General features: G+C 43.1%; 1 protein-coding gene across 2 annotated transcripts; it reads left to right on the top strand.

Annotated features, from left to right (window-relative positions):
- Positions 1-20: 20 nt before the first annotated feature.
- On the top strand, positions 21-13,441 carry tbc1d2 (TBC1 domain family, member 2). Of its 2 annotated transcripts, none has more exons than XM_026330940.2 (18): positions 21-37; positions 501-714; positions 2,125-4,009; positions 4,184-4,292; positions 6,378-6,498; positions 6,981-7,096; positions 7,215-7,423; positions 7,653-7,922; positions 8,401-8,529; positions 8,684-8,794; positions 9,289-9,461; positions 9,603-9,714; positions 10,154-10,354; positions 10,461-10,648; positions 10,866-10,986; positions 11,233-11,418; positions 11,882-12,003; positions 12,109-13,441. In XM_026330940.2, the coding sequence occupies exons 3-18, from the start codon at positions 2,129-2,131 to the stop codon at positions 12,308-12,310; spliced, it is 4,251 nt and encodes a 1,416-aa protein (XP_026186725.1). In that variant the 5' UTR covers positions 21-37; positions 501-714; positions 2,125-2,128; the 3' UTR covers positions 12,311-13,441. The 2 variants fall into 2 exon arrangements, with proteins under 2 accessions (XP_026186725.1, XP_026186724.1); XM_026330939.2 differs by having other exon boundaries at positions 22-37; positions 501-689.
- Positions 13,442-14,562: the final 1,121 nt, after the last annotated feature.

The following is a 14,562-nucleotide window of genomic DNA, read 5'->3' as shown; positions in this document are numbered from 1 at the left end:
GATGGGATACACGTTTGTTCAGACAAGGACCCTCGGGGTAAGAGAGCGACAGACAATTACAAGTTAAAACTGCTGCTGACTTTATGACAGGCCTCATGACCGAGGTTTTACTTTCTTATACAACTATATTTACTTGTACTTGACTGTTTATTTACAGTAAACACTATTTTACTTGAGATAAAGCATTCGAGTATTCATTCCATCCTTAATAACATAACCCAATGCAGTAAAAAATATATATCTATATATAGTATTTCTATTAAAAATATATGTAAAAATATTTCACCCTAAAATGCAGTTGCACTAAAAAGTGGCATAAAAGGAAGTACTTGAACGGTTTTCTTAAATAAATACAGGGCTAGAAAACTCAGGATGACAAATCACAGCTGTCATCGACAGAAACATTTTATTTTAAAAAGCTACAAGCAAAAGCTGTTTTATACAAGCTCTTACTTTGAAAGGCGGAAGTCATCGCGATGTTTCGTTGCCGTGTTGAGCAGAAAGCGGTGTGACCGGCTGAAGGGAAGGAGCAGGAAGAGAGGAGAGACTGAGAGACTGGTTTACGAAAAGACACAAAAGAGCGAAGAAGAAAACAACAATAACAACGACAACAACAAAAAGAAAACAACAACAAGAAGGAGACAAACAGCTGCTGCAGCTGCCAATCAAACAGAATCAGACTCAGCCAGGTGGGTTCAGGTCACGCCCCTTCAGGTAACTTGTCTGTTGTGTTTCTAAACAAGTGTCATGTACTTTTACTGCTTTCCATTTATTTGACAGCTCCAGTTACTTCACAGAGTATTTATACAAATATCAGTGTGGTCTATTACTACAGTCAAAGTACTAAAAAAGTACTTGTCTGTACTTCAATAAAAGTACAAAACACTGTGAAAGTCCTGTAAATGAAGTACACAAGTATCTTCAGCTTTTTGTAGTTAAAGTACCAGCAGAGAAAGTACACAGTGTAATACTTTTGTACTGAGCTGAAGTAATATTTTAAATGCAAGGCTTTTACACATAATAATGCAGTATTTTTACTTTTACTGTGTATGTGTGTACATGTCTTTATGTGTTTGACAGATTTTAGTTTAAAACTATCACTGTGAGGACATGTCATCTAGTCCTTAGCCCTTCAAAGACCTGTCTGAGGGTTCAGACCTGGTTTTAGGAGTATGTGTGAGTGAGTGTAGGCAGCTTTTCTAAAACAATGTGTTTCCTCACTTCCTGTCAGTTCTGGTGTGATGCTGCCATCTGTGACATTACTGTAATCAGGGCTGGACTCTAGGCGGACTCTGGGACAAAATGTTTGTCAAACAGGACTTTTGTTTTTATCAGCGTCTTCACTGTTTCACTGCGGACGGACTCAGTCCAGCCCACAGATAGAAAACCAATTATATGTTGTAGTGTAATGTGTGTTTTCTGTTCTTCTGTCTCTGTGAGGGCCAGTTAGAGATCTAGACCTAAGGAGCAGGGAGTGGCAAAGCCAGGCTGGGGGGTGCCGGATCTAAACCACTTCCTGTCATTATGCGTCATTATAGTGGGGTTGAATCGTCATAGTTTGTGTTTTGGCAGCAGCAGAAGAGTTCAGGTCCTACACAGCAGCGTTTACAGCTCATGTCTTTTTTCTAAGGTGTTTGGGCTGCAGACCTCATCAGAAAAACCTAAGGGGCAGTTTACACCAAGCAGGTGTTAAAAACGCATACCAGGATTTTCTCTGTGTACCAAATATGATTATTTTTAGGAAAAAAGACATGAACAAATAATTAAAACAGTATTTTGTCCCACCAGACACAGAATAAGACATAATATTATGTATCATGTAGAGAAATTCTTCCTCAATCAGTTTGAAAATAGTTTTTAAAATTACTTAAATTTACTAAGACAGTAAATAAACAGGTGCTGCTGTGTTTTGAATGAGATGTTGACATTGGATCAAATGAGAAGGATTTGTACTTGTGCTATATGAAAACTAATCACAAATTCTTGTGACAAGTTGAATAGTGAAAAATTTAGTCTTTTACCGAACCGTTTGGAGTCTTCAAGTGAAAGCCACAGTCTGAGGTTTTGCGGCTGAAATGTTTCCTCACAAACATCCCTACAGATTTTTCTCTCTTCTATTTTTAGAAGCATGGATGGAAGGGGCTCAGCAGGAAGTCCCAGTGCTGCCTTGTCTCACTCATGTCCTGCCCACACTGATGAAGATCAACAGAGCAGGGAATCAGTCAGTCTGTCTGAGTTTCAGAAACATCTGAGCCCAGGAGAGAAATATCAGAGTCTGTCAGAGCAACATCAGATATCGAAAAAGCAGGTTTCTCCAGAGAAACAGCTGAGTCCACTGAAGAAAAAGTTAAATCCAACAAAGACACAGCCGAGTCCACCGGAGAAACAGCCGAGTCCACCGGAGAAACAGTTAAGTCCACCAGAGAAAAAGTCAAATCCAACAGAGAAACAGCCGAGTCCAACGGAGAAAAACTCAAATCCAACAGAGAAACAGCCAAGTCCACCGGAGAAACAGCCGAGTCGAGCAGAGAAACAGCCGAGTCCACCAGAGCAACAGCCGAGTCCAGCAGAGCAACAGCCGAGTCCAGCGGAGAAACAGTTAAGTCGAGCAGAGAAACAGCCGAGTCCAGCAGAGAAACAGCCGAGTCCACCAGAGCAACAGCCGAGTCCAGCGGAGAAAAAATCAAATCCACCAGAGAAACAACCGAGTCCAGCGGAGAAAAAATCAAATCCACCAGAGAAACAGCCGAGTCCACCGGAGAAACAGTCAAGTCCACCAGACAAACAGTTAAGTCCACCAGAGAAAAAGACAAATCCAACAGAGAAACAGCAGAGTCCAGCGGAGAAAAAATCAAATCTACCAGAGAAACAGCCAAGTCCACCAGAGAAACAGCCAAGTCCACCAGAGAAACAGCCAAGTCCACCAGAGAAACAGCCGAGTCCACTGGAAACAGAACAGCTGGCACTAACGAAATACACAAATCACTGTGATCCACAAACAGAAAAACAAAAACGAGAAATTTCTCCTGGTCCAAAACCAGATAAATCATCTGCAACCAAAGAGGATCGACTAAAACCAGATTCTCTTCCCACAGATCCACAAAAACTGGGAAATTCTCCTGAACAGAAAACAAAAGACTCTCATGGGTCACATCAATTAAAACCAGATTTAACTTCTTCAATTCCAAGAAAATCTTCTCCAGCTAAAACAGACCAAAGAAAACTAGACCATCTTTCCACAGAGCAGCAAAAAGCAGGAGAACCTTCTCCAAAAGATCTACCAAAATTAGAGCAACCTTCTCCAACCAAACCAGACCCCCTAGACCCAGAACTGCTTTGTACACATCAAAACAAACCAAAATGCAAACAAAAACCAGATAATTCTCATGAAGACCACACCAAGTGCCTTTGTCTTACAAACCAGAAAACTGAGGATTTAACTCTCATTAGATCAAAATTCAATAAGCAAAACCAGAAGGACACCGAGTTCGATATTTCAGAGTCCAAAAACCTCCAGAACGATGTGGATCCACTCTCAGAGAAACTGACTTTAACCACACCTGAGATGGATCAGTGCATCCAAGACCCTCTTCCTCCTCACCTGAACATCCAGGAGACTCCTTCTCTAGACCAGAAGAACCACCAGTCTTCTCCTCAGCATCTGTCTTCAGTTGTCCACCCGACCACAGCGATGACCCTGGATCAGCCAGCTGCACCCCTCACCATTGAGGCATTTTGTGAGCAGGTGTGGCCCTGCCCTCCAGCTTCTTCTTCAGGTGAGCCCAAACTGTGCGGCTTCCTGCAGAAGCAGGGGGGACCCCTGAGGGCTTGGAAACAGCGCTGGTTTACCTATGAGGAGAAGAAGAACCAACTGTTCTATTACCGCACGCCGCAGGATGTGATGCCGCTGGGCCGGGTGGAGCTTAGTGGCGCTACCTTCACCTACCCACTGAAGGCTGAGAAGGGCACGTTCCACATCAAAACACCTGAGCGCACCTTCATACTCAAGGTAGGTTCCCCTTGTAAAGCTGTGTGCTGGACTTTAACTGAGGTGAATTCACCTGATATACATTTACCAAACCGGCAAGTTACTTTTCATCACTGAAATCTTTTCTCCTGTAAAACCCACTAATTCTGTTCGGACATGGTTCTGACCTGCTGAATGTGCCGTTCCCTGTGTCAGGCTGTGACCCAGGAGCTGATGCTCTATTGGCTGCAGCAGCTGCAGATGAAGCGCTGGCAGCACCGACACACATCCACCTGTCCAAACCTGGCAAACAACAACGCTGCAGGTGAGAATCAAACAACCAAAGGCAGCTACATCGCCCAGGGGCTGTTTTTAGATCAGTACCTTGAGGGCAGCAGACTGGACTTCAGGAGTCCTGAGGTCATGAGTCTGAACATCTGCATGTTTATTGTACGTGAAGGTAACTTCTCATCTCTTTACCCTCTGAAGTCACCTCCATTGTAGAAATACTGTACTTTTACTGGTGTGAGGGTTTAACTGGTCTCATGATGGTTTTACTGGTCTTATTATAGCTTACCTGGTCTCGTGATGGTTTAACTGGTCTGATGAGAGTTTTACTGGTGTGATGATGGTTTAACTGGTCTCATGATGGTTTTACTGGTCTCATGATGGTTTTACTTGTCTCATGATGATTTTACTTGTCTGACGATGGTTTAACTGGTCTCATGATGGTTTTACTTGTTTGATGATGGTTTTACTTGTCTGATGATGGTTTAACTGGTCTCATGATGGTTTTACTTGTTTGATGATGGTTTTACTTGTCTGACGATGGTTTTACTTGTTTGATGATGGTTTTACTTGTCTGACGATGGTTTAACTGGTCTCACGATGGTTTACTTGTATGACAATGGTTTAACTGGTCTCATGATGGTTTTACTTGTCTGACGATGGTTTAACTAGTCTCATGATGGTTTTACTTGTTTGATGATGGTTTTACTTGTCTGACGATGGTTTAACTGGTCTCATGATGGTTTTACTTGTCTGACAATGGTTTAACTGGTCTCATGATGGTTTTACTTGTTTGATGATGGTTTTACTTGTCTCATGATGGTTTTACTTGGCTGATGATGGTTTAACTGGTCTCATGATGGTTTAACTTGTCATGATGGTTTAACTGGGTACTTGCTGAGTTAAATTAATATTTTCAATCACCTCCCCTTACTGGCTTTACTCTGTGTGTGTGTGTGTGAAGTGTTTTATCTGATTTTCCTCTTTAATTAGTTTCAGACTTGCCCAGCTGTGTCACCTCCTCTTGGTGGTGCTTCTTTTTGTTTGTTTGGCTTTTGCCTGATCATGCCTAGGAAATGTGCAAGTCCTGTGATGACCCTTTCCCTTATTCTCCTCCCAAAGAGAGTTGGGAAATCCATCCTTCAGGCGAGGGAGTGGCTCAGGATGATAAACTACTCACAGACTGACTCACTCTTCTCTGAAACACTGTAAAATAGACTGAAATCAGTGGAATTTTCCTTTTCCTCCAGTGGAAGTTTTGTTTCACTTGTGTCAGAAAAAGCCTGTGTGGCTGTGCAGGGCCTTTGATTTGCAATACACTGTACATCATAATTCACAGCTTGGTCACATGTTTTTCCACATGCTGTCAGCTGATAAAAACAGAGCAGCTTGGAGGTTTTTGGATGGAAACAAACTGTTTTTTCCTCTGGATATTTGATGTGTTTGTATTGCACTGTCCTTCCTCCACCTGCCTCTCAGAAACCAGCTCCCAGTGTTAACCTGGTGCCAGTGTTCAGACTTACTGCTGAAACTGGTGATAGAAAACCTGTTCAGGTTTAGATGTCAGTCTCTGACAGAGAAGCAGGAAACTACTGAAATGCTTCTTTAATGTGTGTACTTGTGTTTAATGGGGAGGGCAAGGAAGCAGGGAACTGGATTTGATACGCTTCACATGCCGAGGTCCTTCATACCTTAAAGACCTCGTAGTACCAACTCTGTCAGTTCACTGCAATTCAGACATACAGTATTCTTCGTGTTCTTTGGGATCAGTCGCCTGTTGGCCTCAGTTTAGAACTGCAGTCGAAGCAGCTCACCTGGTTCTCAGGTATTTAGGTCATGTGCTGACTTGTTCAGTAGCTCCAGGTCTCAGCAGAAAAAGTCTTTGAACACGACACCACTGACTTATTCTCATTTGTATTGTTTCATTTCCACTACATATTAAGAGCCATAATATTAAGTGTGACAGTGCCCCCTACAGACTGCACTTACCACTATGAAAAAAGTAAAGTTTGTCCTAAATAAAACATAAATTATGTTTGTAACATAAAACGTTTAACTAAATCCAAAGCTAATGCCTGACATTCTTGTTTTATTAACTGAATTCTATTTCCTGTTTGTGCAGACACATTCCTGCCATTGTTGAAGAGTCCTTTGGGTCTGGTGGGGGAGGAAGCGGCCAACATACCATCACCACGAGCACCGCTCGCCAATGTGTCAATCAAACATCCTCTGATTGAGTTGCAGTGAGTGGCTGAGCTGCTGATCAGTGACAATTGACGGTTGCTGAGTGTGACCCGGTTTACATGTGACCCCCTCAGACATCTGTTTAATACCAGGACTGTCAGGAGAAATAAAGACCTGGGGCCTCATTTATTAAACTGTGCATAGGATCCTAACTAAAGTTTTCACAGAAAACACAAAAGTTCAGATGGTTTCCTAATGTGCACACCCACATAAGATCAGGTTGTGGTTTTTGTCTCGTGTGTCACCAGTTTCCTTCATATCCTAAACGTCTGTAGCCACTGGTCAGAGTTTATTTATGCTCTTTGTTTTTAAATCCTGACTTTCACATGGCGGTGGTGTACCCACATTTTATTGTGGGTGTATGTATTATGGTTATAATTGAGGCCCCAGATCAGGAACAGTCACACTACATTTCCCATCAGCCCCTTTGCTTCATGGCAGTGGTGTTTACATGAAAGTTGAAGCTGTTTGTGCTTTGCAGGAACTCAGTCCACTGTCTGCGTAAGAGGTCGTCTCATGAATGGAGTCAGAGTGTGTTTCATGTGGAGGCTCCACGGTGGATTCCTCCAAACCCAGCAGACACCAGCACCACAACCAGTACGTACAATACTGCAATACTCCTGCAGCACTCCTACCGCCGGACTGGGATCTTTTTTTCAACCTTATAGTTCCACATTCATAACTTAACCCCTCCTGTCCCACGTGGTCCCTCCAGACTCCAGCACCCCTGTTGAGTCCCCGATCCCCCCCACTCCATGGGAGGGCAGAGAGTCTCCGACGCTGTTCGATGGTCGGCGGAGGAAGACGAAGACTCGCACCTCGCTCTCTACACCGGTCCTCCGTGAAGAGACTCTGTCCTCAGACCGGACATCACGGCTGCAGCAGGAGAAACAGATATTGATGGAGGAGGTCAAAGCTCAGAAGGTGATCATTAATATTGTAGTTGTATTGATTGTATGTATAGATCAAACACATTTATCAGTTATTGTTGGTTATCTTAGTGAATGTAAGTAATTTTTTTTTAAAAACTGTTGTGAACCTTCAAACATGTTGGAGAAAAATATCACTTTTGTGTTGTTAACTGGAAAAAACATTGATTTGATATCTTTAAATGGCGATGATGATGATGATGATGGTGGTGGGTCTTATCCAGGAGCTGGTGTGGATCCTCCACAAAGCATTGGAGGCAGCTCAGCTGGAAAAGCGAACCTGTGCTGAGTTTTTGGCAGAGAAGGGCGAGCAGGAGCGTCTGGAGTTGCTACGACACCGCGAACGACAGGCGGCCGACCTGCGGCGCCGGCTGGAGGTGGCGGAGACCGAGGTGGAGGCCATGAGAAGGATTGTGGCTCAGAAAGACGCACAGCTGGATGAGCTGCAGGACAACATCAGGATGCTGAAGGAGAAGAACAACGCTAAGCAGCAGGTGAGGTCACACCTGAAGTGATACGACAGGTGAAGCACAGACACCTGCTGCTTTAACGTTCTGCTGCTGAGGGTCTCACGTGGAACCAATCATGCTGTTTCAGTCTGTTGAAGGGTTCTCTTCTCATGGCGTTTTGATGGTTTTATTAGTAACAGTTACCTCAGCAGTCACAGTGTTTAGAGGTCAAGTGAACACAGAACAGACTGAGCCACAAAGAAGCAGCTGTGGAAAAAAAGAGACATGAGTGAATGAAGCTGCAGAAATATCAACATCAGTGAGACAGCACCGCAACTCAATCACAAATTTCTGTTTAATAACTATTATTACACTGATAATTTCCATGAGCAGATTCAGGGCGGACTCGAGGGGTCTTGTCTGCAGCAGAGGAGGTTGATTCTGACAATAAAAACACTATGGACCAATGAAAAACTTAGTTTTCCCGTTAACAACTAATGTGACTTGTGTTGTTTCCTGTCAGGTGATCATTAAGCTTTCTGATCAGGTGACCGCTTGCCTATCTGACCCGCGGCGGTCCGGCTCGTCCTCTGGTGAATGTCTGGACTCTCAGACCTTCAGACAGCTTCAGCAAGAGATGGAGAACCTGAAGGTGATGGACACTGAAACTAGATGAAGCATAGATGAGAAAATATGCAGCACGTGAGCACAGTCAGCCATCAAAGCGTGTACTTTTTACATTTGTGGTTCTCTGGTAAAATAGCAGCAGTTAAATGTCCCTGACTGGGTTTCTTCATCTCCCTCAGGACGACATCGAGGCCTACAAGACCCAGAACAGGTTTCTGAACTCTGAGATCCACCAGCTGACCAGTCTGTGGAGGAACAGCTCGGAGCAGGAGAGAAGTCTGATGGCGAAGGTGGGTCCAACTGGGATGTTTGAACTATTTTCTGAGAGGGTGTACTGGACTTTTCTTGGGGGTGGGAGGTTTGAACACACTGTTAGTAGAGTCAGTTTGGGCAGACACCTGCCTCGACCGGTTGGGGTGAGTGGATAGACGAGAGAGAAAAGAACAGCAACAATAAACAACAAATAGACACTGCAGGTTGGTGGGACCAGTAACTGCACATCAGCAATATACAGGTCCAGGACCAGGGACACCTTCAGAAGGTACAGAGAGAGAGAGAGAGAAAGGACAGAGAGAGAGAGGACAGAGAGAGAGAGGACAGAAGAATCAGCTTTACTGGGCTTCTACTGTGTCCATCTGTGGCCTCCCTCCTGAGGAATAATATACAATGAAAATACAGACTTAAAAATAAAAATACAGGATTGAAAAGACTTTAGAAGACTACATCTTCTTTTGTGGTGAAAAGCGCTCTCTAACTCCGTTTCCTGCTCTCTGATTGGTTGCAGTGTGCTTACCTGGAGGCCAGTAACTGTCAGGTGGAGAGCCGTTACCTGGGCGTCCTACGGAAGCTGCAGGAGGCCAAATCTCTGGATCCAGTTCAGCGTGAGGCTGTCCAGAACATAATCGAGGACGCTCTGAAGGGAGAGCTGAAGTCCACCATCAAGCTCAACACAGCCAGGTACAAACAGGTGGACACAAAAACAGGAACAGCTGACGGTCTTTCATTGAGGTCAGAGATCATGGATGGATGGAAGGACACGTCTGTTGTCTAGAGTGATAAATATTTATATTTGTATTATTTGTCCTGTCACGTCCTCAGTGCTCACGATGAGTACGGCTTTAAAATCATCCCGGACTATGAGGCGGAGGACATGAAGCTGCTGGCGAAGATCCAGGCTCTGGAGATCCGATCCCACAACCTGCTGCACGAGGTCTTGATTTAATGTTGACTGTTTCAGATGGTTCTTCTGACAGAAACCTGCTCCTCTTAAAGTCCAGAGTTAGTGAAGCTGCACAAACAGCTTCACTTTAATTAATAATAATAATAATAATATAATAAAAATGATTAGATGAATATACATTTATTAAAACTAACATCCATCACTTGGATCTCAAAATACTAAAAATAAAGAAAATAAATAGTTTGAAGAGATTTATTCAGATTCTTCAGATTTAATTAATTTTATTTAATGAATAAACATGAAGATCTGGGGTTACACTATTGATTATTTTCATTCTTGGTCTCTAAAACAATAAATTTTACAATAAATGTTGTGTCAGTTTAAAACCTGAAGATGCTGGAGACCGAAGACAGAAACAGCAGAACCTGAAATCTGTTCGTTCACCATCAGTTCCGTGGTTTCTTTGCAGGAGCGGGTCGAGCGCCCCCTACTGGGTCGCTGGGCTCAGTACCTTGCCGGCAGGGCGGAAGATAACCTCTGTGCTTCTCCAGAGCTCAAAGCTCTGCTGCGAGTTGGCGTCCCTCAGGAGTACCGGCAGAGAGTGTGGCGTTGGGTGGTCCGAGCCAGAACCAGGACCACCAGAGAGTGCCACCCACAGCGCTACCAGCAGGTAGAACTACAGACAACACCTGATCTACACCTGTTCACATTACTGATACCAAAAGAACGAGGAACGCGTCATTAACCACGCACTAATCCAGATGCTATGTTTCCAGCTGTGTGAGAAGAGCCGCACGTCTCCTCATCCGGCCTCCAGGCAGATCCAGCTGGACCTGCACCGTACCCTGACAACCAATCAGCACTTCTCCTCACCCTCTAGCCCCGCCCTCCAGCAGCTCCATCGTGTCCTGTTGGCCTTCTCCTGGCAGAACCCTGCCATTGGCTACTGCCAGGGACTCAACAGGTAGTCGCATGTACCATAGTAGTACAGTAGTAGTACAGTATTACTACATTAATACTACCATAGTACAGTTTTTGTTTACTTTTGCAGTCGATCAAGCTGCAGCTATTGGCAGTAAAAGCTGAGCAGACCTGGTTTCACTGCACTACACTGATGCACTATCTGTTGGTCATGTCACATGATCACGTTATATGCTATATGATCCACCTGTATGTCTCAGGTTGGCCGCCATCGCTTTGCTGGTCCTCCAGAGTGAAGAAGACGCTTTCTGGTGCCTGGTGGCTGTGGTAGAAGGCATCATGCCTCAGGACTACTACACCAAAAACCTGGTGGCGTCTCAGGTCAGAAAATGCTTACCTGTTCACCTGTTTGGTCTGGTCACCTGTGCTTTCATACATTATATCTTTTAGCATCTGGTGGCACAGCAGCACCTCCTTAGGCTCTGGATAGGTTTGTGTTACTGGTCTGGACTGTGAAATCTGGTGTTAATTCCAGAGAAACAAACACACACAGACGTTTTTAGTTGGCGTGGAAAAGTACATTTTTATTGATCGGTGGCGATCACTGGCGGATATTTCCTGTGTCAGGCGGACCAGCGGGTGCTGAAGGACTTCCTGGCTGAGAAGCTCCCCCGGCTGGCGGCTCACTTTGAGGATCACAGCATCGACGTGTCTTTGGTCACCTTCAACTGGTTCCTGGTGGTTTTTGTGGAAAGTCTGCCAAGCGACATCCTGCTGCCGCTGTGGGACGCCTTCCTGTACGAGGGCACCAAGGTACCACCTCAAAACTCTGCATTAAAATCTGTAAAAACAGACAACAAAACTGAACATAATAATAGTGATAATAATAATTTGCTCGACGCTGGATGATCTGTCTGTTCCAGAGTCCAGGAGAGAAATCCTTCATAATAATCTATAATAGCTGCTTACCCTCAGCGGTCTCACTTTAATTTAATCATTAGATTCCAGTGATTTGTGTTTTATGTTCTTTTATATTTAGTTTTGCTTCTCTGAGTTAAATGATCTTGTAGAAATAAAGTCATCATCATCACAATGACAGTATTCAAAGTAAAAGTACACAGTATTCAGTTTCAGGTGGTACTATTCTTTTATGTATAACTGATGAATGAATTGTTCAACACTCACAATTTAAACATTCATTCAGAATATTTGAGGAAAACAATGATTTTATACATTCAGTGTGTGTCAGCACTCACCTGTGCGCTCTGTGCTGCAGGTGATCTTCAGGTACGCTCTGGCTCTTTTCAAATACAAAGAGGACGACTTCCTGAAGATCCACGACAGCGTGGAGATCTACCAGTACCTGCGCTTCTTCACCAAGACCATCTCTGACAGCAGGTAGGACTCACCTGATCTGAGCTGTGTCAGCAGGTGTAACCCACTGTGTGTAATGCAAGGCCAAAATGCAACTGATGTGCCTCTAAAATGTTGCTCATCCTGCAGGAGGCTGACCAACATCGCCTTCAGCGACATGAACCCCTTCCCCCGCCGCCTGCTGAGGAACCGGAGAGTGCTTCACCTGGAGCGCCTGCAGGGGGAACTGCGAGAGCTGGAGGAGCAGCAGAGGGAGTTTGTGACGGAGAGCACCCAACACAAAGACAGAGATCTGGACACCATGGTCAGCGAGGACGACGACGAACTCTGATCTCACCAGCTGAAAATACCAGAAATACCTGAGGTTTGGTACCGTCTGAATGTAAGTTTCATCAGAAGCTCACTGGGTTTGTTGGACAGTACACTCACAAATAAAATGTGGAGTTGTATAATAATAAAAATGTATTTATTTTATTGACGTTATAGTTTAAATTCATATTTATTAAGTTTATTATTAGTACATTTAATTTCATTTCCAAGCACTAGTGGAGTGGTGACCATGATAATTCCCAGCTTCAGTGAACGCAGCATAAACTACTGATAATCTGATAAAAACAATAATATAAATAAAACAAAGTTATTGACATAAATATGACTTGTGACAGGAAATTCCCTCTGTCTATAAATAGTCTCTTCACCTGCTCACAAAGGTGTACTTTTTAACTGAAATGCACTTCATGGACTGTACCTAAGTACAGTGGGAACTACTGAACACAAGCTTTTCCTCTTTAAGTAACGTTACACTACAGTTATTTTATAAGTTTTGCAAAAACACATTTTAAATGCTAATATATTGTCCTAATTTATTGTCTACACAAAGTAAAATGAAATTCACCTTTTGCAGCTGCAACATTAATGAGATGAACATGCGACTGTATTGATACAGATCATTTATAATATTTATCATTGATTATTCTCCAAGAGGCCATTTTGCAGAATGACTACTTTTATTTGTTTACTTTTGATGCTGATACTTTTGTACTTTTACTGCAGTAACATTCTGAATTTGTTATTGTTAAAGTATGTGTATTTCTACACTGTAGTATTACTAGTTTTACTAAAGTAAAAACTCCACAACAGTTTGATTTAAAGTTTGAACCACTTTCAGGTAATGATGGTGAAACGTTTTTAAACTAACTTTCAACTGGTCTGACCTTCAACACATCATTCCTACTTTTCTTTGGGTTGTGTTTTCTGTTTTTGGCACATGAAGATAACGAACTGTTGACAGTCTGAACACTCCCAACTAATCTGACTGATCTGTATAAGTCACGGGTTTATTTTCATGATAGACACTTTGTGGAACTGTGGCTCGATGTGGTTTTGTAACAGAAATCTCTTGTCTCTTAACACTCCAAATAAAAACACCTGTTTCCATTCAGAAAAACGTGAAGAAGTTTAACTGCTAATAGAGTTTCACATGGATTTTTGTTCTGAAGGCACTACTGCTTCTTATTTTGTGGTCTTGTTTTTTTTCCTGTTGTTCTTCTGATTTTGTCCGTAACAGGTCAAATGATCCTGATCAACCCAGATATTAAACATTATTAATACATGACCTTCAGAAAATAAGCACAGATTCACATTTTACATTTTATTGTTTCTTAAAAAAACAAATATACATAAGAAATGATAAATATAAAAAAACAACAAAAATTTCTTCAGTGTTACAAACAACGTCTTACTGCAGAGAAAGCCTAAACACTAGTGTTACACCTGACAGTTAAACTCGTGTGTCGGCCTAAACTTCTACTTTTTGCTTCGTCTCTCGTGTGAAGACAAGTTTGAGTCACATCTGAAAGAACCCAAGGCGTCTATCAGAGTTTTTAGTCCTGTGAATCTAACAGCAGGTTATTCACACCGTACGAAGATGACACGCTGTGATACAGAGCTGAAAACATGGACATGCAACTGGTTCTGGATCAGTTGGATCAGTCTGCTCTGATCAGGGCTGGGGGAAGCTGCAAAACAGTCTCCATATTAAAGTGGACTCATTTAAAATGACGACAGAAACTCCAGTAAAAATATTGACACGTGAATGCAGAATTAAGGACACTCCAGTCAGTCAGCACTGGTTCATATTTTTGTCAGAGACAGGAAGCAGATAAACACTCTGAGACATCAGGTTTAAACTAATGAACCAGTTAGAACGTGTGTTTAAGGAGCCGCCTTGTAAATGTGGGGAAACGTTTACGTCACACAGACGCTCACGATGGGACAGAAACTATTTTTCTAAATGAGCCGTTAAAAGATTGTTTTTTATCACCACAAGAACTATCAGCCATGATGTCATCGCCTTTACACACCTGAACCAGGTGAGTGGCTCAGAACAAGTTTAACCACCTGCTGTGTGAGACAGATTTATCCCGTTTGATCTGATCAGTGATCAGATCAGTTGATTATGACATCATCAGATCAATAAGGTTCTGATTGGAGTGTCCTGAACCCACAGCTCACCTGTCCAGCTTACACCTTCAGCGCTGCGTGCTGATTGGCTGGATTTTTAAATGATTGGAGGAGCTGAAA

The sequence above is a fragment of the Mastacembelus armatus genome, chromosome 10 (assembly GCF_900324485.2).
Source record: "Mastacembelus armatus chromosome 10, fMasArm1.2, whole genome shotgun sequence".
NCBI lineage: Eukaryota > Metazoa > Chordata > Actinopteri > Synbranchiformes > Mastacembelidae > Mastacembelus > Mastacembelus armatus.
This window is presented reverse-complemented; position numbering and strand designations above follow the sequence as displayed.

What these genes read in the sequence shown, in the direction of transcription:
- tbc1d2 (XM_026330940.2), top strand. Translation starts at nt 2,129, where the DNA reads ATGGATGGAAGGGGCTCAGCAGGAAGTCCCAGTGCTGCCTTGTCTCAC. An exon ending in GGCAAACAACAACGCTGCAG is followed by an intron (nt 4,293 to 6,377) that starts GTGAGAATCAAA and finishes CTGTTTGTGCAG; the next exon opens with ACACATTCCTGCCATTGTTG. An exon ending in CATCCTCTGATTGAGTTGCA is followed by an intron (nt 6,499 to 6,980) that starts GTGAGTGGCTGA and finishes TGTGCTTTGCAG; the next exon opens with GAACTCAGTCCACTGTCTGC.